The sequence below is a fragment of the Caloenas nicobarica genome, chromosome 2 (assembly GCF_036013445.1).
Source record: "Caloenas nicobarica isolate bCalNic1 chromosome 2, bCalNic1.hap1, whole genome shotgun sequence".
In the NCBI taxonomy this organism is placed as follows: Eukaryota; Metazoa; Chordata; class Aves; order Columbiformes; family Columbidae; genus Caloenas; species Caloenas nicobarica.
This window is the reverse complement of record NC_088246.1, coordinates 87,166,333-87,192,155: the sequence shown is the minus strand read 5'-3', so window position 1 is coordinate 87,192,155 and position 25,823 is coordinate 87,166,333. Positions and strand designations below refer to the sequence as shown.

Sequence of the window (25,823 nt, the reverse complement as noted above, 5' to 3'; positions counted from 1 at the left end):
TCCCAATTTGTGTAAATTTAGCCTATAGCTTGGTTAACTCAAAACCTACCCCAGGAGACATGTAAAGCTCTAAGATGTAAAAACTAGAGTTTGGTTTTAAAGTAAAGCTTCAAAGGAACCGATTAATCAAGATCTAGAATCCTTAATTGAATTTTCTGTTTTAATGTAGCTCCATTGGTAGTTAGGAAACCTTTATGATCAGAGCACTACAGAAACAGCAGCATGAAACGGGTATTTCTGTTAAAAATGTTAAGCAAAAGAATAAAACATTTCTTTTTCTATCTTTTGAAATTAAGCCAGTTTGATTGCTTACTGTCTGTATTTTAATTATGTTAACCTTTTAATTAGGTTCAAAGTTAATGAAGCCTATTTGTATCTCTAAAATGTATAAAGGAAAAGATTAAAATGTAGTCTAAAGATCTTAATACTTTCAATCAGAACAGAGTTATTCTTTCAGGATTAAAAAAAAAAACCAACAGCAACAAAAGAAACAAACAAACAAAAATGAGAAAAAACCCAAACAACAACAACAACAAAAACCAAAACACCAAAACAAAAACAAAGAAACCAAAACCAAACCAAACAAAAACAAAAAACAAACCCAACTCTAATCCTTGTTCTTGGAATCACGGAGTTTGGGATGTGATGGTAAAACAGAGAGGAGGGACCTGGGTTGAATGCATCCTGTGAGGGCAGCTGTTCCGTTGTGCTGGCAGTGCTGCAGCAAATGCTGTGCTTTTTCTCTTCAAGCAGGGTTCTTATCAGTTGTACAATAGATGGCTGATGGTTTGATGAACAATTTTCACAGACAGCTTAGGATGCAACACTTGCCTTGTGAAATCGTGGAAAAGAACACAGCAGAGTTCAAGTGACCAGCAGTGATACCTAGCTAGCATATACCTATGGATTTTTCCATACACTGCAACGTGTGGGCAGTTCTGAACAGGAATATATGCACGTGTTAAGCAGTGGAGGCATGGGACATGACATTGAATTAATTGATGAAATTACTTGTGATGATTTTTGTTGTAATAGTACAAAATTGAGATCAAGAGGGTAAACACCATAGATCATGATAGAAAAATAACTTCTCACATTTGATTTCTCTTTGTGTTTTGTTTTCTGAAATGCCCTTTTTCCCTTTTGTGAAGGCCACTGAAGAGTGTTGTGTTATCTGTGTGCGTGTGTCAGCCTGGCAGTGTAAATTTGATGGTGGCTACAATACATCTCCCTTCCTTCCTTCCTTCCTCCCTTCTCTCCGGGAGTGTTACCATAGCATTTTCCTCCCAGGGACTCTCTCGCAGAGCTGCAGATGGGGTTCTCGCTATGAACTCTGTGCTGCTCAGTCAGATACACTCTGTACTGTAGAAGGAAAATGGGAAAGAAACGGTGACTTAGCAACACGGATAAAGCTTTCCTGGTATTTCCAAGAAGCGAAAATCTTATTTGAAACAAAGACTTGTTTTCATGAAATTGAGGATAGGACTTTTCTATGAAGAGAAACAAATCCTGTTTCTCCCCCTCACCTCAGTCTGTTTTGTCTTGTCCAAGGAGAATGATTTGAAATAGTGACTGCCTGATCCTGGGGCTTACGTTTCTTTTTTCCCCTCTTCTTCTTTAGCTGTGGACATGGCTTGAAGAGTTGCAGAAAGAACTGCTTGATGATGTCTATGCTGAGTCTGTGGAGGCTGTCCAAGACCTCATTAAACGTTTTGGTCAACAACAACAGACCACTCTGCAGGTTACGGTCAATGTCATAAAAGAAGGTGAAGATCTTATACAGCAACTAAGGTAAAACAATTTTTTATTTAAATCTCTTCTAGTGTACGTCTGATATTCTGTGAAGCTCTTTCTGTTTTGAGGGTAGAGATTATGACTATAAGATACGACCTATAAATAAACCTTGTAAATATTAGGATTACAGTGATGTTTCATGCTGTACTGATGGTCTCTAACCCTCCGTTTACAGGAAGCTCAGATTGTAAATATTACCTCCACAAGAAGGAGATTTTGTTTACGTAAGCTACCTTTGTGATAGGAGCAGTCTGTGTCTTTGTAGTCTGACATGCGGGGCTCCACAGCATTCTGAGTGCTGAGCAGCAGCCTTTTCATAAAGAACCACTTGAAATTGTTGTGCTGACTGATAAGTAACTTCATTGTAGTAAAGACCATTACTTTGCAGTCCATTTCATTCAGTAACAATCTAAATAAATTTGGACTCCAGCTGTACTTATACAAGTCCCCTTTGCTGCAGGAACTGATATTATCATATCTGAATTTGCAGGTTTTATACCAAAGTAAAAGATTAAGTAATTTTTTTAAGTATTATTATTATTTTTTTTTTTAATTGTCAGGAAGGTTCAGTAAAGTAGATAGTTACCATGTGCCACTTCCTATTCACAACATAAGCGGTTGTCTCTGGTTTAAAATGTTATTCTTCCTGTAAACATAATGTCTTTAAATGTTGAATTAGTCAAAAAATGAAAGTAATCTAATTTCCTAATGCTTTTTCAAGTACTAAAACACAATTTTGACTTTATTTAGCAAAGATGTACAGACTTAGCTTTCATGTAATATGATTTGCAGTGACCTTATCTGAAACAGTCTTACATTTTGTGGTCATGTATAGCATCCAAATTGTATGTTTGATTTTTTTTTTTTTTTTCCAATAATACTCTCTCTTTTTCTTTTTTCCCCTCTTCCCTCTCCCTGCTTTGAAAAGGGATTCTGCCATTTCTAGTAACAAGACTCCTCATAACAGTTCGATCAACCACATAGAGACAGTGCTGCAGCAGCTGGATGAGGCCCAGTCGCAGATGGAGGAGCTTTTTCAAGAACGCAAGATCAAGCTTGAGCTGTTTCTGCAGCTCCGCATATTTGAAAGAGATGCAATAGATGTGAGTGTCTGATCTTGGAGTTGCACTGCACTTACTTCTCCTTTTGTGTAGGAATGTTTATGCTGAGATGGCTGTGTAGTTGCATTGGCATGTGGCTCAAATGACTGATAGACTTAGTTCTACTCAACTACGGCTATTGTCTTGTACACGAAAGAGTCAGGAAAGTGCAGAGCTGAGCTCTTTGATATTAACTCTAGCTCTGATTGGCTCCCAGTGCCTCTTTAAGTTAGTGTCTTGGAAAACAATGTGCTAGTTGCTTCATCTGGTAAGTCTGGTTTGAATATCAAGCTACCTTGATATAACTAGTATGCTTACAGTTAATGGGAGTAAGACTTGCAAGACGGTTTACTACAAACCCTCTAAACTGTTGCTTTGTAGTAGCATTCCTCTTCTCTTTTCCAATTCAGCAGTCTTTTTTCAGTTGACAACTAGAAGTGGTATTTGGATTTCTGTTTTGATCTTTGGGGATGTGGTATGGGCTGTCTTTTTTTTTTTTTTTTAAATAAGATGCTTTTCCACCTCTGAAAATAATGCAGAAGCAGTTGTAGTGCCACACCCATGCAAAACTTCAAGAAGTGTTGAGACTATCCCAATCTTGGAGGGGGGGTTACAGCTTATGAGTTGGGAAGTTTCTGTTTGTGTGCAGGGACATGCATACAAACAGACATAAAACTCCACATGGAGCTCAGGTTAATAGAATTGTGCTATAAAGCTTCAGCTAATTTGACCATATGACTTCTGTAAAACAACTAGCACTGTACAGTGACTGAAACTGAGTTGGTGCCTCAGAATGTTCAGGGTTATCCATTGGTAAATGATGCTGGTTGAGAATATAAATGGCTTATCTTGAGACTCTGTGAGCAAGGAGTTACAGTGATAACTTTACCCATTTGCTTGTACAGAGTAAAAACTGCAACTGGTGGTTAGGTGTGAATGGTGTAAGGGCACAGAGGCAGTCAGCAAAAGTGATATCTTTTTTTTTTTTTTTTTTTTTTTTCTCCTTAAAAACAGAATTAGATTCTACTGCTGAAGTCTGATTTAGCTAAGCATATTGTTAGGAGCAGTGCAGGAATAGGCAGACGAAGTTCCTTGATCTGTGCCCGCCAGAGGAAGTGAGAGCGTGCTTTCTGTAGTAATAACAATTCTGGTATAAAGGAAGACTAAAAAGGTTCTCTATTTTGCAGTTCACACTGAGGAGGTGAAACTAGTCTGCAGAGAGTTTGCTACTTTGATTATGTGAGAGTAGCCTTCTTGAATATGCAAGGCAAGACTGGGCAGAATTGTGATTGTTATAGTTAGTTGGATTACTGGTATATGTGGATGAACATAGAAGGCATCCCCTTTTATGGAACTGTCAGCAATTTTGCAGTGTCTGTGGAAGGGATCTACAGTGCTGAATGGGGTCTATCTGATGTTCTCAGAACACTTTTGTTGAGGAAATGGCAATCATGGGGGTGTTGGAAGAATCAGGTTAAAGTTTTGAGTGAAGTTCATGATTAAGGTGATCTCTCTGTGCGGTAGGTTACCTAAACCAGTATTCTACAATAGCAGAAGGCTGTTTGCAGGAGCCCTGCTTTCCCGATATGTTCTAGTCCTTCAGGACAGGGTGGCATCTGTATAGATAGTAGTACTTCTCTGCATGTTGTTTGGTAATGGTCATAGGATTTTGCAGTTGAAAGCTGCATATCTGAACTTGACAGGTCTTATTTTTTCTGAAGCTGACACTTGGCATGCTTTACATTTGGCACACAAAACATGAAGCAAAGTACCAATTACCTTGTTGAAAGAGTTGGTGTGTGTTGTTTGTGTGGTTTGGAAACAAAAATCATGTTTATTTAAGATTGCCAAGGAGCCTTCCAGGGAACAAACTGACTCTGGCTGCAGAGAGTCCTCAGCAAAATGTGGAGTGCTTTGCTGTCTCTGTACCATGTCCTCTTCTCTGCTTCCTCAGCAAAGCATGCTTCTCTTTTCCCTCTCCCTGAAGGCAGACATCTGTTCGGAAACTTCCAGGAAGAAAATGCAGGGACTAGTTCCAGGTCAGTTGTTTGAAAGCAGAAGCTCAGCTGAAGTAACGTGATAGTGAGGAGGAGCCAAATGCCAACTAGGAACTTTGAGACATTGTTTTGACCTCCTCCTTTGTCCTGGATTTTGTGTGACTGGCCCAGTCAATTAAGACTTGGCTGTTAGGGGCGGTTCATTTAGGGAAGCATCCTGTGAGGACAGTTTTTCTGGAAGGCAAGTGGTGTTTTTAAAAGGTTGTCTTACTGCTTGCAAAATAACACAGGCTAAAATGGGACAAAGGGTTCCCCTGGCACTGCAGTATCATATTGTGCAGCTGTGCTGCTGGGGATAGTGGTGAGATTTGCTGGCAGGGTTAGTTTTCTTCTTGTTCTTACTCTTCCCTTATTATTCACTGAAAAAAATATTCTGTTTCTCTTAGTTGCTGTCTTTTTATCCTGCAAGTTTTCAGGTTCTCCTGCTCTTCTGAAGTTGCTGTAACTGCAGCACTGTCTCTGTTTTGCCCCTTGTTCTTGGCATATGAACTTGACCTTCTCTATTCTCAGTAGGCTTTTAAGTGCCATTGATCATGAGCTAATGTTTGAAGGACTGTTGTGAATGCCTGTATTAACTAGAGGCAAGAGGAGCAAAATGTACATGAAGAGTCCCTTGCTAGGGTGTTTAGTTGCATAAGGAAGATGTGTGCGGACCTAGCCAGTGGGCAGGTGACGCTGGTGGCAATCTTTGCAGCCTGAAATGCGTGTGTCTCATCTGTGTCTGTGCATTTTTGCTCATCTGTAACTTAAATGCCTCGAGCCCTATGTCAGGGCTCCACACAAAGCATACCACACACTTCTCAACTCACAGCTTTATCTCTACTCTATTTTTGGCCCGCACTTACAAGATGCCTGTTAAGTCATACAGCTGAAAAAGCAAGGATGCAAAGTGCTGGATCACAGAGATCTAGCTCTTCTTTCTTTCCCATTTTACATTTTTCTTTCTCCCCAGCACATAATGTTTTCCAGGTTCTGATTAGCACTTGGTACAAGGAATGCTAGTTAGACCCTTCTGAGAAAAGACTCGTGGTTCTTTATTTCTTTCCCGCTCAGTGTGAAAGAGTCGGCATCCCTTCTGTATTATACACTGCCTTATGTCCTGTCAGTGTTACCTTTACATTTTTTAAAAACTAGGAGTGTCAGGCAGCTCAGACTGCACTAAGAACTTCTTCAACACATGCTATGGTAAGTAGTTACCCTGTGTTTGATCTGGGTTGTCCATTTCCTGAGAGTGGTGTTAATTTGTGATTCAGTGGCTTTAGATGTCTATTAGTCGTTCATCTTTGTTCTGTTTGTTTAATACTAGTTGTCTTGACAAAACTTTAACGACAAAACTTTAACAACAAAATAGGAGCCCGCTTGCTCTAAAAGTGTTGTTTGTAAAGCAGAACTTCAGGAGAAGCCCTGAAGAATGTGGGCAAAGAGTGCTTAATGCATGTTATTTTTGTTTTAAGTGTGCCCTCAATGCGTTTGAGATTTGCACAGGGGGTGCAATGGCTGAAACAGATCACTTTGAGCCACGCAGGTACGGCTGAAAAAGTGTAAGGATCACTGCCCTTGCTAGAAACCCCGGCTGTGATGTTCACTGACTTCGTATTTTTTGAATGAATGGGGGACCATGCTGGCATTATTTATTTAGTTGAATTGTGGACTTTCTGGTTTTTTGAAGGGGACAAGGAATGTCTTGCTCTTTTACAGTGTTTCAGAGTGCTTTAAACAATGTGTGGACCATGATCTTAACTTCAAGGATGCACAAAATACCATGGGAAGAAGTTAGAATTCTTAATGTTGTTCATTGTTGTTCCTTGGAGGCAGTATCACTGACACCTCTTAGCTGAGGTGACACATGGTGTGGACTTCTTCAGACTACCTGTCGTTCATATCAGGTACAGTGAATCGCAGGATAGTCTGGGAGGAGATAGTGACTATAGTCTACTTAAACCATTCCATTATGATAAAAATATGGACATTTAGCCACGGCCATCTCCCATTGTGAGCTAACGGTGTTGATTATTTATACTTCATTTGATAGTAAGCGAGGTAAGGTTTTGGCACCTGTTCTGAAGGGAGATAGGCTGGCTTTGTTTTTATAAGTGTCACAGATGTACCTTGTTAAATCTTAATCCACTTTTTAATGGTGTTTAGAAAGATGATGTTTTGATGGTGGAGTTTCATAACCTTCTTTAATGCTCAGGTTTTTCAGTTTGGCCAAGTCTAACTACAGTTACTTCTTGAGGATAACTTATGGATGTCGTTAACTGAACTGGATGAAAAATCTGGTAAATCTGATTTGTGAGAACTGCCATAGTGCAGTGAGTGGCTTGAAGAAACAAATGTTAGGTGACCTCCACTGCTTTTGGTAGGGAATGAACACAAAGTTTTGAAGACAAGCTGGAAAGAGCAAGTCTGAGGTGCTTGAGAGAGAAAAGGGCATTAGCTTGAAGCGGTTTCTCATGCTGGACTGGCAGGAAGACTTGAAGTTTCTGAAGTATTTCAGGTCAGTTAAAAGGAGATGAAGAGTAGAGAGATGGTGAGACATGTTGGGCATGGACCAAGTAAAAGGGAAGTAAAGGGAAGTTATGAAGGATTTTGTGGGAGGAGAAGCCTGTTTGTGTGTTGAGAGAGGAAACCACTCATAATGCAGAAGTAGATTGTGTGTGTAATGTTTAGAGCATGTGAAAGAAGATTTAAGCAGTGCCTGGAGGCCTTGTCCTGTATCTCTTCCTGCATCGCTTGACCATCAGCTTTTCTGTTTTCAGTGTTACCTCTGAAACATGAGTGTCTGCCTCATTTCATTTGGGTAGAGCTATTATAGCTGATCAGATTTAGGGATTGCAAATAGTTATCCTAATTGTTTGGTATCTCCCATCATGGCATGATGCAAAACTTGAATACTTAGTGAATCAAGTAGAATGTTTGCAGAACACCTTTAAAACAGGAAGTAAACTCACTAATGCTACGATTTTAAAAATAATTGCTTGATTTGTCTGTTCTTTGTGGTGCAATGTGGGCAGACTGGAAACAACCCTTCAAGAAAGATTATAGATAACTACAGAAACTTTATACAGATTATTTAATTTTGCTTTCTCCTCAATTCTGTTTTTTTTTCTACAAGGCTTGTTTTCCTGTTATTTATCTTGTAGTTGGATGTCTTGGTAACTTCACAGCTCTAATTAGCTACTTGGAAAGCGTAGCAGCGTATTCCTTTTGCTGAGAACAAATGACTTTGGTTAAATATTTATGCAGCCAGTTACTTTGTTGCTAATGCCCGCTTAGTCAGGTCCTCTTTTCCCTGTGTCTTGCTGCATAAATAGATGTTTTCCTTTCGTTTAGCACCATTCACATCAGTTTGTCCTACTCCTGGAATAGTAGAGTTCTGGAGCTAAGCCGTACTTGGTTTGTCATCTATAATTTTGCTTTCCCTATGGACTACAGTAGTTTGTGGCAAAACTCTGCTGAAAATTCTAAAAAAAAAAATTTAAAAATACAGGCTTGAGGGATAAGTGTGTCAGACAGGCTTGTTGGAAATAAGTAGCTGATGCCATAAGAACTAAACCCATTTTGATCGATGAGGATTGTAAGCATTATCCATTAGACTTAAAACCAGTTTTGTTTCCTAATTAAAAGGAATATTTTACATTTCAGCCAGATTCTAGAATATTATATGATATGAGAAATGTGTTTTTGTGGGCAGACAGGAGTAATTACTCTTGTGGTACACGTGTTAATAAACTTCCTTAGCTACCCTTTTTCTGGACATCTTATGGCTCAAATAAAATCCAGAACTGAAGTGTAAACTGAAGTGCAGCTGAATAATTTCAGCAAGTAAATTTAACTATGATGTTACAGCAATACTGTAATAAAGTAATACTTTCTGGTTTTGCTCCATTCACTAAGTACCCTGCCTTTTGTGACAAGTAGGGCTTCTCGGATGTCTGGTCAAAGTTGAAGGTGCTCACAGAGGGATAGAGCTGTTCTTTTTTTTTCGTAAAGGAGCTCGAGACTGGTGTAACTGAAAGCTAAGCTGTGAGAGTTATTACTTGGTGCACTCTGAAGGACTGAAAAGATGTTTTAGATGAACATTTTCCTTTAAAAGTGAAGTTAAAAGCATTTTAATTTCACCTGTTTGACAAGCGATGGGTCAGTGAAGGAGTACCTTAAACAAGGCAAGTTGCCCACAGTGTTTCAAGCACTGGTTGAAGGAGAGCTGTTGTAGTTCTCAAAGAGAATCTTCTTTAAAACCCATGCTGAAAAAACCCACATCTACACTATGTTGAACCTGATCAGTGAAGTCAATTAACAATGAGCACCTTGAATTCCTGACCTCCATCGTAAGTGCAACATTAGAAATAAACGTCATCTAGTAAGTAAGTGAACTTTATCTTCCTCCATTTTCCCCCAGATAATTTCAGACCTCGAGTCTTGGAATGATGAGCTCTCTCAGCAGATGAATGACTTCGACACTGAAGATCTTACAATAGCGGAACAGAGGCTCCAGCATCATGCAGACAAAGCCCTGACCATGAATAACTTGACCTTTGATGTCATCCACCAAGGGCAAGATCTGCTGCAGTATGTCAATGAAGTGCAGGCATCTGGTAAGATGGCTCCTTCGTGCTATTCCAGGCAGTGGCTTTATAAGAATTATCCAGTTGTCTCTCCATGGGATGTGTTGAAATGACAGAGAGGCTGGTTAACGCTAAACTGGAGATGTGTGGACTTCTCTTTTTTCCTTTATACTCAAATCATTTGATAGCAGTCATGAGAATATGCTGTCATTATGGCAAGTAATTTTTATTTTAAAGTGGGCAACACCTCAAAACGTTTAGGTTTTTAAGAGGGAGATTCCACTCAGGAAGTCAGTAAAACTTGAGTAAATAGAAGGGAGTTAATTTTATAGTTAATTGGAGCAATGTACTCGAGCCAAAATTTTCAACTTTCGAAGTAATAAGTCTTCCTTTTTTGTTTCTTATGCCTCTCCGCTTGATGTTTTTAACCATATGCAGTCACATAGGGTAAATCTCAGGCTGCTTTAAAAAAAAAAAACAACAAACAAACAACAAACAAACAAACAAACCCAACACCAAACAAAAAAAACCCCACAAACATTTTTTAAGAGTGTAAAAACTATGCTAATTTAAGCAAATGCTCCAAGGATTAAGTTGAACATTGAGAAGAAACTGGAAAAGCAAATGTAAACCAGTGGCAACCAGCTGTTTGTCTTTGAGAGACTTGTAAGTAATTTGTAAATGACTGTCTGATTGCAGGTGTTGAGCTGCTTTGTGACAGAGACGTAGACATGGCGACTCGTGTCCAGGACCTGCTGGAGTTCCTCCATGAGAAGCAGCAGGAGCTGGATGTGGCCGCTGAGCAGCACCGCAAGCACCTGGAGCAGTGTGTGCAGCTGCGGCACCTGCAGGCCGAAGTCAAGCAGGTATGCAGGGGCCTCGGCCCCCCAGAGCTGTTCCACACCACTCAGAGAGGTCTGTTCCCCTAAGCAGAGGTGGGAAATTACCTTCTGCTATATAAAGTCTTGCATTTGGAGGGACTTTAAATTGAGCACCTAAGAAACTTCATCCTCCGTTAACATGAAGTGTGTGTTTTAATTTGCATCAACAGTCCATATTTCTACATGGATACAAGTAGTAAACCCACACTTTTATCATCTCTATGGTGATCAATAAAAATGTTCAGTGATAGTCCCTGCATGCTGGCCTAATGCTTGTTGGTATATTGTTTGAGACATCTACAAATAGTGATAACATAATACCAGCATAGTTTGCCTTCCGGGAGAAGAAAAATGAATTTTTGCTTTTCCTGGCAATAAAGTGGCCAGTTTTGAGGTCCTTATCTGATAAACACCTAAACCTTTGGGTGAATTTGAGATGCTGTGGGCAAAACCACTGAAGTAGGTACAAGTTTAAAAAACAAACAAACAAACCACTAGAAAGGTAAGAGTTTTTGATCTTGCTCACACTTGTCAGCATCACAGAAGTCTACTACGGTCTGTTGTATGTCCCATAATGGCTCCCAATGCAACTTGTCTTTTTTTTGTTTGCCGTAAAGTCTTACATAAGTTCATCTTCCTCATGAGACTGTGAATGAGAACTCCTGAATTGGAAAGTAATATAAGTGGTCCTCTTAGCATAGGAAAGGTGAATAGAATGTTCCCAAAGGATTTCCAGGCAGCAGTTGGTTACTCTATAGTAGCAGACCCAAAGTTTCTGTATGGTCTTGAATTAAAGGAATGCAAGGAACTGGTAGTGTCTGCTGTCAGTGCAATCTAGGCGTTAAACAAATACATGACCTTCTAGTTCAAGCCTTTGCATACTCTACTGAACCATCCTGTAATTATCTTAGCACTTGTTCTTCGTAAATGCAAATTACAAATTATTCTTTTCCCATGAGTAATGCTTGAGATCAAGTTATTGCAAATCAGAATATTTTCTGTACTCAGTTGCATACTTTCTTGAGGATGAAGGAAAAGAGTGCACATTTGCAAAGGAAAGAAAGAACGAAAAGAGTGTGAATGCTAACTGAGGCAGTCCCATCCCTTTGTGGTACATTAGTGGGTTAGGATGGGATGGGTTAGTAAGAAAAATAAATTGTTAATTCCTATGATACTGAAATAATATTCAGTTACAGAACAGAATATAGCACTATAGAATAAAGACACACTATTAAATAGTTATTTATATTGCTTGCTCCCACAATAAAGTGAGTACCTTCCTCCACTAGCTTTGTATGAAGTTAGATGTGATAGGAAAGACACATGTGTTTAAAACCTATGTTTGCAGAGCAAACATTCTGTATTTTGGCAGATATAAGCAGATGATGAACATCATGAATTGTAGAGGGATCTCTGTGTTGCACTTAGTATGTGGTTTGTAAGTCATTCTGTAAGATCTTTGACTTTTTTGAGCCACTACTAGGCCTGACTGAAACTGAAGCTCAAGTTTAGATTTTTAAGCAAGCACTGGAAAAAAATGAGTTCATCTTATAATAAAGATACAGGTAGTATCCTCTTCTAGCCAGCTGCCTTTTCTTAATAGACTGGGATTTAGGAGAAAAAATGGATTCTGTTCTATATTGCTTGAACACATCTTTATGAAGTGGGATTTTATGTTGAATTAAATGCCGTAATAGGCATGAATTCTCAAACACAGATGAACATGTAGCTGACAGAATATTAATGTCATACAAACTCCTTTTCCAGATTTTCATTGCACAGATTAACCTGCAAAACTTTCCCAGCCTAAAAATTGAATGGAACTAAACCTGAAAGTTATATCGTCTCCAGCCTTTCTTTTGATGCCCTTTGGAATGCTTTGGGGCTAGTAAATCTTAGTTTTGTGATTTCACTTCCCTTTTCAGAATACCACATCTCATTTTTTAGTATCAGGAAGCATTATCTTCTCCTGTTTCCTCTCTACTGAGAAAAACTTAATAGCTCAGCAGGTCACAGCAGGTGCTTTACCTGAGAGTGGAATGACATGGTAAACTTTCTCTTCAGTCTGTTTTGTTTGTATTTTGTTGCCTAAAGCAGTGAACATATGGTTTTCCAGTTCAATTACTGTGATTTTCTGCCAGATTTATTGTTGATGAACTGGGTATAAGCACATTTATTACTTAGATGCGATACTGTCTCTATTAGCAAGGATTTTAACAAGATTTCAATTTGAACTTTTCTTGCCAAACTGACATTACTGTTGTTGTGTTTTCATATATCTATAAAATATTAAAAGTGTATAGCTTGTAATCATGTGAAAAGGTTAGACTGGAACACTGCAGGAATTTTTCTATAAGGTTCGTCTCTCAGATTACTGTAATGGAGACCAGCAAACTTGTCTCCTGGCTTAGTTTTTTAGTCAAATACTTGCAAGGAGTCTCTTCAGTACTAGGTAGCAAAACTTGGAGGTTAGTGAATTCTTATCAAATGAGCACAGAAAGCAGATAAAAGCATCCAGTGTTGCATCTCCCTTTACTACTGTACCAATTCTGCTTTGTGACATTGAAGTTCTGTAGATCAAGCCGCAGGACTAGGAGGAAGCAGAAGGGCCAGAAGACAAACAGAGATTTAAAGACAACCTGCAAAGAATTTGCATGTCAACTTGATGTGTAATTGGTGCAGAAACGGCAAAACCACATAGGAGATTATGATGTTGGGAAACCTCAGAAGATAGAGGGAAGAGGATGCTCACTGAAGTAATGTGGGAAAAAACAACATGGAAAGGAAAATGTGACCATTTTATACAGGGAGGGACATGTGAGTAGGTAGAGGCAGAGAGATAGTTAAGAGAGTATCCATTTCATCCAGAACTCCACTTGCCTGTTTGCTAGACAAACTTTTTCTTTATCACCTAAAATATGGCTTCTGGATTACTTATTGCTGCGATCACTCCCATGTGCTTGCTTTATAGACTGAATGCTTTGATCTGCCTAACATGCAGCATCTGCCTGGGTCAAAAATCTCTGCCAAGCTCGCAAACCAATCCAGTTGGTTTTACTATTTATTACCAGTGGTTAAAGGCCTAAAATCATTTAGTAGGAAAAGGTTAGAGAAGGGATGCTTAAACTGGTTATTTTTAAATCAAGTGGACCCAAAGGAACTCATCCTAGAATACCTAGAAAACTGCCTGAAATAATGTCAGAGACATTAGTGCTTATCTTCTCCAAACTTCTGGGCATTGGATGAGATTCTGGAGGCCTGGAACTCAAAAAGGAGGAAGGGATTAGCTAAGGGAGGATTATAGGTCAGCTAGTTTAACATAATTCCCAGGAAAAATATTGAAACAGGTAGATTATTAAACCTGAACAGTGATGAGGAGAGGAGAAAAGGCTAACAGATTAATTAAGCCTTACTTCCCTAGCTTTCCTGACCAAGGTAAAAAAAGGTGAAAAAGCAGATCACATGGATCTTCTGTCTGTTAAAGCTTTTAAAATAGTTCAGTTCAGTCATATGAGACTATATTACCATGAATGATAACTTGCTGGAAAACCATACTCAGAAACAAAAGTTAAGAGACTCACTGGACTGGAAAACAGATTCCAACATGTTTTAAAAAAGCTCTAGAAGTCTGTATTAGGATACTAGTTCACGTTGTCCATCAGAAAATGTATGTTAGAGATTATGCTTTTAAATTTGAAGATAAAGGTAAAAGAAGCTGGAAAAGGGATTTGAGTTCATCAGAAGGCATTGGATTACAGCTCAAAATTATCTTGATATATGGGACAATTCTGCTGCAAGAAGGATATGAATTTTATTAGTGACAAATACAGAGCATGATATACCAGCAGGAATAATCAGCTGAACAAATACAGCACAGGGGTAATTACTGGCTGGGCGGCAGTTCCACAGAAAAGTTGTACAGATGACAGTGAGTAACCTGAATTATGTCTAGCTTTACTCAGTATATGAAAGTTTTTGACTGAAGTCATGGTTATCAACTGGAGAAGGCTCGTAAAAGAGCAGTGAGAAAAATAAGGTTGCACACTTCACACAGGAGAGATTGAAGAGACTCTGGTTAACTAGAGAAGAGGAATCTAGAGGAGGGAATCAGGTTATGTTCGTGATAGAGGAGAGGGAAAAACAAAGCTGAAGCTAAGAGGGAGAAAATGATGTCTTTTATTTTGTTATTTTTCCCCCCTGTGTTGTGCACAGGAGAAATGAAATGAGCTGAAATTAAAGTGAGAGAGATTTGAGTGTTAGGCATTAGAAAGAAGACTTACGTTGATAAAAACCTCTGGTGAAAGTGCAAGATTGGAGTCTTGAGGAACTAACAAGGTACAGATCTTTTGGGAGAGGCCCTGAGGTTGCGTGTTCCTGCTGTTGGTCAGGAATGCACTAGGTGGCCTCCTGAGGCTTCTCCCTGCCCAGAGATTCCTCTGGTTTCAGTGGACATGTTAAAGGCAACACATTCTGAAAACCGAAAATCTTTAAGCAGCTAGAACACACTCAATGGCCACATTTTTCTTAACATTGATATTTAAAATTATTTGCTTTTTATTAATCTGCATGTCCTCAGTTTACATTACTGATGCTGCCTCCTAGGCAAATATTGTGTGTAACTTGTTCCAGTTTTCCAAGTGACTGAAATTCTATTCAGAAACACAACCTTTTTCAATGTATAAACTGAAACCACAAGCATATAGTAGTTGACTGAAAGCTGTGGGTGGTCAGCTAAGCGAAATTAGTGAATGTCATTCGCCCTGTTTATTGAACATATAATTCACCATAAATATATACTAATAAATTATTTAGTCATCAATTCCAGTACTACATGTGACCCTAAATGTTTTTGTCCCTAGCAATGATGCTTTTCTTGCTGGTTGGTGGCGGAATTGCGTATTTCATGTTCTTCTCTTTTGTTACAGGTTTTGGGCTGGATCCGAAATGGAGAGTCAATGTTAAATGCTGGGCTTATCACTGCCAGCTCTTTGCAGGAGGCAGAACAGTTACAGAGGGAGCATGAGCAGTTTCAACACGCAATAGAGGTAAAAGTGCCATTTGAGTGACTGTAGGCAAGAAGTCCTGTATTACAGTTCATGAGTCTGTAAATGTAGTACTGTTTGGTTTACGCTACAATATTTTGAGTTTAGGAAAAGCTGTTGAAATCATCTCGTGGCAAAGAGATGAAATCACTTACTTGGAAGGTGGGGTTTTTGTTCTTGTTCATTTTGCAGCTGCAATTCCAGGTGAACACGTCTTCTGAGAACCTTTTTGGATCTCTGTAAAGTGATAGCTGTTCACAGTAATTTTACTGAAAATGGTGTTTCCCTTTGTTAGAAAACAAGCACATAATGCTAATTGTTAAAGTTAGGAGTAAATGGAACAGCAAACATCAGTTTTGTGTATTCTGGTACGGTCCTTTAATGCTTCCAGTAGGTTTCACTGTAATTTGTGTGTTGTGGCGTGTCCATCCAACTTGCCATGACTTCAAACTAAACTTATCAGATTTGTCATCTCTCTGCAAAAAATAGGCAGAGATCTTAAGATTGACTGAAATGCAGTATTATTAATCTATATGCACTTATTGAGGGACTTATGGTGATATTGATTGTACATAGAATACGTTTTTTAAGAACTTTTGTTGAAAGATTAATATTATGATTACTTGAGAACTATTTTCAGATGTACTTTGTCTTGCAGCACGTCTTTCACACTCATTTGCTGTTTGGTGGAGTTGTATGCTTCCCCTCTTTTTTTTTTTTTTTCTTTCTGTTTTCAATTTTCAGTATATGTACTCTCATTTTGAGAGTTTTGGTAGCTCTTAAATATAAAAATCATGAGACATCTAGGTGTTGGTCAATTTAAGAATAAATGACTAGGAAATTTGAATTCTGTGTTTTCTGTGTCATTCTGCACTCGGATATAATAATACTTATTCTAGTTTGGGGTTCCGGATTTTAGGCAAGTATATGTTTACACAGAGAACTACAGTTAAATATTTGCTTATAATGAATGGAGAGTTCTCTTGTATTGGCCTGCACACCTGCACCTTCATTTGCTCACTACTGGTGTGCAAAAGACTTGAGTAGAGCTGTGAGGATAGTAATAGTAATCGAGCCAAAATAAGATACATCCTTTCCATCTTCTTTTTCCTCACCATGAAGGGAAAGAAAATCAACCTGAAATTGCTAATTATAAGAGTGTACTGCAACACAGATATGCTAGCAAATGATGCTAAACAGTTGCTATTACTTACAAACTGCTAGTCGTTGATTTGATGATAAATCTCTACAGGATTTATTTCCTTTGTATTTGCATAGTGAAGTCATGCAGTGACTAATATTAGACAGTTATTTTTAGTTGATGAGTGTTTGTGCATGTGTATAGAAGTGTCATTAACAGAGTGGAAATGTGAGCCTTTGAAGTCTTAAAGAAAAGGAACTGAAGTGCTCTACTGAACTCCTGAATTTTCATCCCTTGTCAGAAAACACATCAAAGTGCCCTGCAAGTTCAGCAGAAGGCAGAGGCGATGCTGCAGGCTAATCACTATGACATGGATATGATCCGGGAGTGTGCAGAGAAAGTTGCTTCCCATTGGCAGCAACTGATGCTGAAGATGGAGGACCGTCTCAAGCTTGTGAATGCCTCTGTTGCCTTCTATAAAACTTCTGAACAGGTACAGAAATGCTACATGATCTGCGTCTGCCTTGGTTAATTCTCCAGTGTGGCATAAAACAGCATTACCTAAAAAATGGTTGGCTAGGTTTGATTATATCTACTAATTTGATAACAACTGCAGTTATACAAATAATGCAAAAAGTAAATCCTCTTACCAGATTTAGATCAAATGTAAGGAAGAAATTTTTTACTGTGAGGATGGTGAGACACTGGAACATGTAGCCCAGAGAAACTGTGGATACCTCATCCCTGGAAGTACTCTAAGTCAGGTTGGACAAGGCTTTGATCTAGTGAAAGATGGTCCTGGCCGTGCATGGCAGGGGGCTTGGACTATAGATGATCTTTAAAGGTCCCTTCCAACCCAAACCATTTTATGATATATGAATAGTAGACAAATTGTGCTAACTACTAAGGGACTACAGTCTAATTGGTCTGGCTACACTTGATTGGGTTAGCAAACTTCAAAGAAGGTACATTACCAAAGTGCAGTGGTTGTTGGTGAAGCCTGAAATCTTCATCTGCCACTTCTGTCACTCTCCCCTTTAATATTCCTCAGATTCGTATTTTTAATTGAAAAAAAGTCTTTTAAAACATTTTCAAGATGAAACACAATGTACAACTGCTTAGTTGGATTTTTGCTTGTTCCAAAAAGTTTTACTTAAGCAAGTGACAGAGAGGTTTTAATGGAAATACTTCAGATGTGTAATTCTGGTTTTTGTGTGGTAGTCAGAGAAAAATCAGCTTCATCCTACTTGTCCATGGAACAGTTAAGGGGAAGGTTGGCAAGGTTGCTTCCTCTGTAGTCATAGCTTAAGCCCATCCTTAACTATGCAGTCACAGAGGCAGAAGAAAAAAAAGAACAACTTTAGGGATAGCCTTCTAGAGCAATTCCACATAAGTAGGCCAATGGTTGCAAACCTACAGCCAGTTCGTTGCCTTCTTTTAAGTCCTAGTCAAAACATGTCACAAGCTAAGGTATATGTGAGGGATAGATTGGTTTTCTGCGTTTTTTGGCTTGAGTTTTGTATTTTTGAATTTTACTGAATTGTATTTAAGTTGGACTCCTTTTTCCTGATAGGTATGCAGTGTGCTGGAAAGCCTCGAGCAAGAATATAAGCGAGAAGAAGACTGGTGTGGGGGAGCAGACAAACTGGGTCCCAACTCTGAAACCGATCATGTTACTCCCATGATAAGCAAACACCTGGAACAGAAAGAGGCGTTCCTAAAAGTAAGGTTTGCTATTTTATTGTAGTCTTCTGTGTCTTGGAAAGCTTGCAGTCAAATGCTCACTCCTAACAGTGCTGAAACGTATGTAGAAAGCAACAGTGCCCATTCAAAAGTTACAGATATGTCCCAAACTGCAAAGATGTGGGAAGTGGCACGTTAACTGCTTCTACCAGTGATGAGGAGAATACTGCCAAGCACATAAAATTGTAGCCAGTTTTATAAATATATTTCCTGTTGAACTTCAGTAGACGTCAGGTCTCCCACTGTGACTGAAGAGGACTTGGGAATCACTGCTTTGAGCAACCGTAGATCTAAAGAATACTTAAAGGCTGCTGCTTTGGAAGAGAAGTGACAGTCACATAGTAGTTATACTTGGACTACAGCAGAGTATGGGAGGAGCAAATTGCTAGACAAGCACCTGGGAGTAGTTGCGTTTGTGTGTGCAGATAAATGAAAGTTTTTTGTTCCAACTAATGTCCTACTGAAGAAAGTTATTTATCATACTGAATAAATATGTAACGGATGCTTGCAAGGCAGTGTAACTAACTGTAACCAAAGGCTTTTTCCAGCATCACCTTGAAACATTACTAAGAGTATAATAATTATTTTTATTGAAAGCCTTTTTGTTCTCAGCGCACAGATGAGAACATTGAAAAACATTAGCATAGCTCTAAGTATACTGTCAAATAGATTGTTCCGCAGCTGGCACATGAGTTACCAATCTCTGTTTAACTATATGAGAAATGACTCAGTGTCTTTGTTACTGGATTGAACCATGCTACTGTTATCTAACCTTTTAAAGTGGCATTTCATGTTCTGCTTGTTAAAAATGAGGCAGCCAGCCCATATGTAGTACTTGGTGTACATTAAGATGAAAAGGCAGCTGAGCTGAGTGTTGGCAATACAACGGTGAGGACTGAAAGCTGTCGAGGCCATGCCTTAATATTTTAAGGGCATGTCTTAATATTTTAGCACTTTTCCTTTCACTTCTGTGGAGTGTTTACTTTTTGTTTAAAGTACTGGTGGATGTTTTGGAATATCCAGGTGACTACATAAGCATGTGCACTCTGTTTATGCATTAAATAACTTCAACTGGCACATGGCACATACACAAAACAATCTTGTCTGTGAGCTCTGAGTCATGCTGAAAGCTCTAGAGCAAGTAATTGCTTTTCAGGATCTTCTCATGAAAAGGATTGGTGTTTTGGTTTGTCTTTGTGTGGGTTGTGGGATTTTTGGGTTTTTTTGTTTTTACTTGTAGAAGGATTTAACAAGCAACACTTTCAAAAGTTGGAGAGGGTGGGAAATGCACAAAAAGGGGGTGAGGAAGGTCTTTTGTCTCTTTCTGGGTATATATTTTTGCATCTTCTACAAATCTACAAATAAAGTAATACCGTTGACTCTCTAGGCTTGCACGCTGGCTCGGAGAAATGCAGATGTCTTCCTGAAATACCTGCACAGGAACAGCGTAAACATGCCAGGGATGGTGACACACATCAAAGCACCTGAACAACAAGTCAAAAGTAAGGGGTTTCTTGTTCTTTTTTTCTCCAAAGAATGTGATCATCATGTGCTGTGGTGTGTGTGATGATGAGGGAGTGAAGCCTGCCCAAGTGGAAAGAGTTCTGTCAGGCTTAACAGGAAATAATTAAAATTGCTTGCACACTTTGAAGAAGCTGCCAGTCATCAAATTCTCTTACACCCAAATGAAGTTGCTTTGAATTTATTTATCTCCTGCTTACACTTAATCTTCTTGCAATTTGGGACTCAAATGTGCTGCTTTTGTTGAGAAAATGAGATAGTAAACTTCCACATGATAATGTATGGTCTGAAGCCAAATGGCAGCTGATCACTGTAAGCTTACTCAGTGTGTTAGTGTGGTGCTTTCTGCGAGTTCCTTGGGAGTTCCAACGTGATACAATATAATGCCCTTGGGCCCTTCCTATAGTTGAATTAGTATTAAGGAACTTCAGGAAGTACAGGATAACTGACGTATTGTCTAAGTTGTATGTGTAGATAGGTAGTAGCTGAGGTGAGGCAGAAAAGAACTATTACATGAGGCTTGGCTTTTGCTACGATTAAGTCAATGTAGTGCAGCTTTAAGGTGTAACCTGCACTGTGGGGAGTGGAGCAGAGAGAGGAATCTGCAGGGCTTTCAGGGACAAAAGTACAGAAATTAATAGGGTATTTATAATGGATTGGGGTGGGGGGGTAGCCAGAACAGCGATCAGAGAGATTCAGAAATAAATATTGCATTTTATTAATTTATTTGCCAGTCATATTATTCTCAATGCGTTTTGAAGCAGAACACTCAGGCCATGCTACAGACTCGAAAACAGAGAAGTCTAATTATTTGCTATTTGCAGCTACCCAAAGGGGCATTATGCAGAGGATGGAGCCCAACTCAGAGGAACACAGCAATAGGACCAGAGGAAAAAGTTTCAGCAAGGAAAATTCTGAATGGATATAAGGAGAAAGTGTTACAGCAAGAGTGAGAAAGCACTGAGTAGAGCAGGTAGTCCAGAGACGTAGTAGAATCTCTGCCCTTCAGAATTTTTAAAACTCAGTTGAACAAGGGCTTGAAAAACTTTAAAGTTGATCCTGCTTTGAGGAAGAGATTGGAACAGATGGCCTCCAGTGGTCACTTCCACTCTAAATTACATGATGACTCTGTTAGAAAAGGACATGCTCACTGCTTTGCTTTACTATAATACAAGGGGAAAAGATAGCTTGTGTTAAACTAACCCGCGTATCAGACAGGACTCAAATTGAAAATCTCCCTGTGTTGAATTTTTTGTATTGGAAAGATAATACAGTATTGGCCATACTTTTGTGTCAGCTGAAACTTTGAGCATGTAGAGCTAAGTCAAACGATTGTTTTTATTTCTGTCCCCAAGGCATCAACATTTATAGAACTGTACAAAACAAAAATCTCAACACAAATGCTAGCAGTATCAGTAACTGAAGAAGTGTTACTGTCATTTGTTACTTAGTTCATTTGTTACTTAGTTCTCTTAGTAGTAGACAAAGAAAACAAAGCAGAGGCAAGTAGGAAGTTGTAGCTACCACACTTACTGAGTATAAGAAAAAAATGTTAGGGCTTTTAGACAAACTTCATAAAAATTCAGTTTTGAAATCTGTGTAGACACAGTCATTCTGAGAAAAGTAAATGTGTTCAGATGAGGAAAGAGAAGAAAGGCTTCTGCTAGTGTGCTTAAGAATAATTGTATGTCAGAACCGTAGTGTTATGCATGTTCTGTGTACATTTAAAATCTTGGGTGAATGATACATGCTTAAAAAGCAACAAAAATCCCCAAGCAGGAAAAAAAAAGCTATGTGCTCTAACACGTTTTCCCCCATGAGCCATGTAATACATGCTTCTGAGAATTAAACATTAATCAGGACTCCTTCCTTTTAGGTCTCAATAGTATGGTGGTAGCTGGCCAAATGATATTAAAAGTTCACTCTGATCTTCCTGTTCAAATATGCATGTAAGGAAAAAAAATCTCTTTTCATCTCTCTTCTAAATAGACAGGGGAAAAAATATAGTATTTATTTCATTTTGGTGAAATGGAGGCTACACGTGTTCTGCTGGACCATTATGCGCGCATACGCAGGGGAATTCCTGAAAGACTGACTGTGATCTATAGAGTGATTTGTAGAGTGATTTATATAGTATATAAATGAACACTTTAAATGAACACTTTAAAAACTTGAGTAACCCTTGAGTTTCTGCAGAAGTGCTGCATGTTTTTCAAACATCTTGTTCAGTGTCATATTTTGTCCTTACTCCCAGCTGCAGATTACGATACCTAGAAAAGCAACATCTTCATGTAGATAAAGTTTAGCTAAGCACATGTTCATGGGAAACGGGAATCACAATGGTACTGAATTTTGAGAGGTGTCCTTCTGTCCCTTCATACCAGTGTAAATAATTTCCTTGACCTGCAGTTAAGAGTATCAAAATACTGTATCAGACACTATGCCAAAGCTGAATTTTAGAAAGGAGTTGTGGCCTGAAACTGTGCTATGTCAGGTGGATTCAGTGGGTGACAATTGCTGTAAGCTCAGAAATGAAGCATCTTTGTCTTTGCTTCCACTGCCAATTTCATGTGTGGCTTTGTTACCTCTGCTGTGTACGGTACAAGCTGCAACTGAACATAGTGCAGGAACTTGTCTAGTGGTGCTTATATTTTAAGATAGAGAGTGCAGGATGCATAGAGATGGCTGAAAGCTCTCTGAGCCTGGAGAATAAACTGGAAGTTTAGGAAACAATCCTAACAAATGTTGGAATCAAAGAAAATAAAAACAGTGGGGACTGTAGTTCAGAAGGGTTGAGATAGAGCTGTTCATCCAAAGCTAGTATTAAACATTGGTGTTCTGTAGCTTCCTTTGAGTATTTTATAGAATAATTTTTCTTTGTCAGTCCAAGAAATTAATGGTAGTAACACGAACAGTGCCTAGCCAAGTATCTCTCACTGTCTTGCCATCTGTATCATGTCCTGGAAGAACAAGTGCTGTTCCAATTAGCTAAATTCACCTTGCTTGCTCTTTGTCAGAGCTACTTCACTCGCATCATTACCAAGATGTCTCTTTTTATAGGATGTGTCCGGTTGGGTGTATGCATTGTATAATGATAATTGTGTACCCCTGCCCCCTAAAATCTAGTATATATTCTGAGCAAGCGTTTTGGAGGTGACGTAAGGCAGAAATAAAACTGAGAAAGCAGGCGAGGCTCATAGCAGATCAGCTCATGGCTTGGCTAAGGGACAGATCAGCTGAGGTGGGAAGAAAACCTTGGCCACAGTGACCAGATTCCAAGCAAATGCAAGTCCTGGGTGATCTCAATGCTCTGTGGCAAGTGGGAATACGGTGCTTCCAAGGAGGAGGATGTTGGCAGAGATGTAGGCAGGTTTCATAATCCTCAGGGAGGCTATGACAAGTGGTTGTAATTGGTCCCAGATCACTGACAGAGATAGAGATGCTTTTCCCCTCAAGCTCCCTTTATTTGAGCTTCTCTGTCAAACTGTTTCTTGACGTTGTCAGCTTTTGGGATGTAAGGCATGGTGGACCTGCACAGTGCAGCAGGGGAATGCAGAGGCCTTAAGAGGCCTAGCACCTGATAACCTCTGCTCGTAATTATGGAAAATAGCCAGCTGTGGGTATAAGGTGAAAAGCAAGTAAAGTGTTATTGTGAAGAATGAGCCCTTTTTGTGGCTTTTTCTGCGTCTGGTAGACCTCCCATTGGGTTGAATGTCACATTCCCGTGTATTTTAGGTTGCCATCTGGGTTTGCAGTAGCTACAAATTCTGGTAGTACTGCTACTCTGGAGGAAGCAGTGGGTGAAGTGAGCTTCACAAGAAACTACTGGTATTTCTTTGTTTGAAGAAAAACAATTAGTGTTAAAGAAGCAGAGTTCAGATAAAATCTTTTGCATATTGTAAGCATATTGTCTCTGCCATCCAGGAAGAATTTATAAGCCAGACATGTGGAATTGCAGGTTAACAGTGGAATTTGGATGGAACTTCTCAGTGGCAGACAGTTTCTGATACTCAGGAATGGAATAGCAAGTTGCGGAGTTAATTATTTGATTACCTGGGAATTTTCCAAAGGCTCAATGAACACTCATATTTGAACAAGTCAGCTTACTCAATTATACTACTGTTCGTTTTGATTTTTTTTTTTAAGGAGAATTACAAACTTAATAATTGTGTGGGGTTTTTATTACTTGGGTTTCTATACGTTTCATATCTGTTTATGTCACATTTTTTCCTATAGTGACCTAAGGTTATGTATTTTCTCATGTGTATTAAATTATTAAAATATTTTATAAGAGACCGGAATATTCAGAATTTTTTTTTATTGTGATTAATATGAGATGTCAAGCGTGTTGTGATTACTTGTGCATGCTTGTTCTTTCTGAGGAAACCCTGTCAAGAACTGTCGTTATCAGACTACATTTTCAATTCTAAGTAGTGGCAGTCCCTGTATGAAAAATATTTGAGACAAAAAAGGTGCAGCTCTAGTTTTTAATTGCATCTGTAGTTTATTTAACCAACATTTCTGTAAACAATGATGAAAGAGGAACACTATGTTTCATGAATATAAGGGAAAAGAGCAAAACAGAGTAACAGACAGAGTAAGTGTATTATAAATTCTACAGTATAAAGTACTTTATTCAGCTGCTCTTAATATGATGTTCCAAAATGGTTTGTCATAACCGCTGTTCAAACTATTTTCATTTCTTCAGATATCTTGAATGAACTCTTCCAGAGGGAGAACCGTGTGCTGCATTATTGGACCATGCGTAAAAGACGTCTTGATCAATGCCAACAGTATGTGGTGTTTGAAAGAAGTGCCAAACAGGTGAGGGTTTTATATAAAAATGCTCTTCAATGTAATCGAGGTTGGACATACACTGACTTGTCCCATAATAGCAAATTTGCTATTGACTTAAATATTTCAAATGGCTGAAAGATCAGTGATTAAAATAGAAAGTGAGGTTATTTGCTTTTCCTTAATGTAAAACAACTAAATCTGTTGAGACAATATGTCTTTACTGCTGTACCTTAAAAGTAGTGTTTTGCTTCTGCCAACTCGATCTGGTACTGGCAAATCTCATTTCTGCAAGCTTGTGTGTGACAAATTGTTCTGCTTGTTAACTTTTATACACACACCTAATTTGACTGGAGAAGTAACAGGCAGCAACGTTTTTCTCAGACGTTGGGGGGAAAAAAAACATCTAATTAAGTTGATTGGCAGTTCTAGAAAACTGACAAGTTGGATAATTCATGAAACAATAATAGCTGAATGACTTTGGTTTTGCAATTCTACATGTGCTTGGTTTTGTGATTTTCTTGCATGGTAGATCTACTTGTATTTTGTTGAATTTATCAGTCTGGAAAGAACTATTAAGTAACTATCACACACAAAAATTCCCCTTCAGTAATCAAAACACAAGCCATAAAAATAAGGGGGTTCCAAGGCAGAATTAGTAACTGGAATGATCTGCAATGGTGTGGGGGGCTTTTTCTGGTTTTGGTTTTGTTTTTTTTTTTTTCTGTTTTTTCTTTCTTTTTTTTTCTTTTTTTCTTTTTTTTTTTTTTTCTGACTGGATATAGGACAAAGAAAGGAAGCTGTCTCTTCCTGTTCTTCAGAAAAGGACACAATGCCCATAGTGTGACATATAGTTAGATCTACTGTAAAGGACTCAACAAACTAATTTTTTATTTCCTTCTGACAGCCAATGTAGACAGAATCTTAAATACTAGTGGTCTGTTTTGATCTCTTGAAAGATTTCTAAAGTCTGTCTTTCATGCTTTCACAAATAAAGTAATGCAAGATAAATCTTGGAGTGAAGTTACAGATTAATACCTCTTCAAAACAATACCACTACCCCTTCCCTGCCCCCCACCCAACTTTTGAATAACCTTAACTCCAACCTCTGCCAAGCACATGACTTACTTGCTTTTGTATAGAGATTACTGACTAACAGTCAAACACCGGAGATAATGTTCT

General features: G+C 38.7%; 1 protein-coding gene across 1 annotated transcript in view; it reads left to right on the top strand.

Annotated features, from left to right (window-relative positions):
* The window catches only part of TRIO (trio Rho guanine nucleotide exchange factor), a 255,708-nt gene that overhangs the window by 129,447 nt on the left and 100,438 nt on the right, over nt 1-25,823 (top strand). The window contains 9 exon segments of the mRNA XM_065629284.1: nt 1,622-1,791; nt 2,723-2,897; nt 9,354-9,549; nt 10,219-10,385; nt 15,326-15,445; nt 16,885-17,076; nt 18,157-18,306; nt 19,714-19,828; nt 24,556-24,671. Of these exon segments, the coding sequence (XP_065485356.1) occupies nt 1,622-1,791; nt 2,723-2,897; nt 9,354-9,549; nt 10,219-10,385; nt 15,326-15,445; nt 16,885-17,076; nt 18,157-18,306; nt 19,714-19,828; nt 24,556-24,671 (1,401 nt within the window).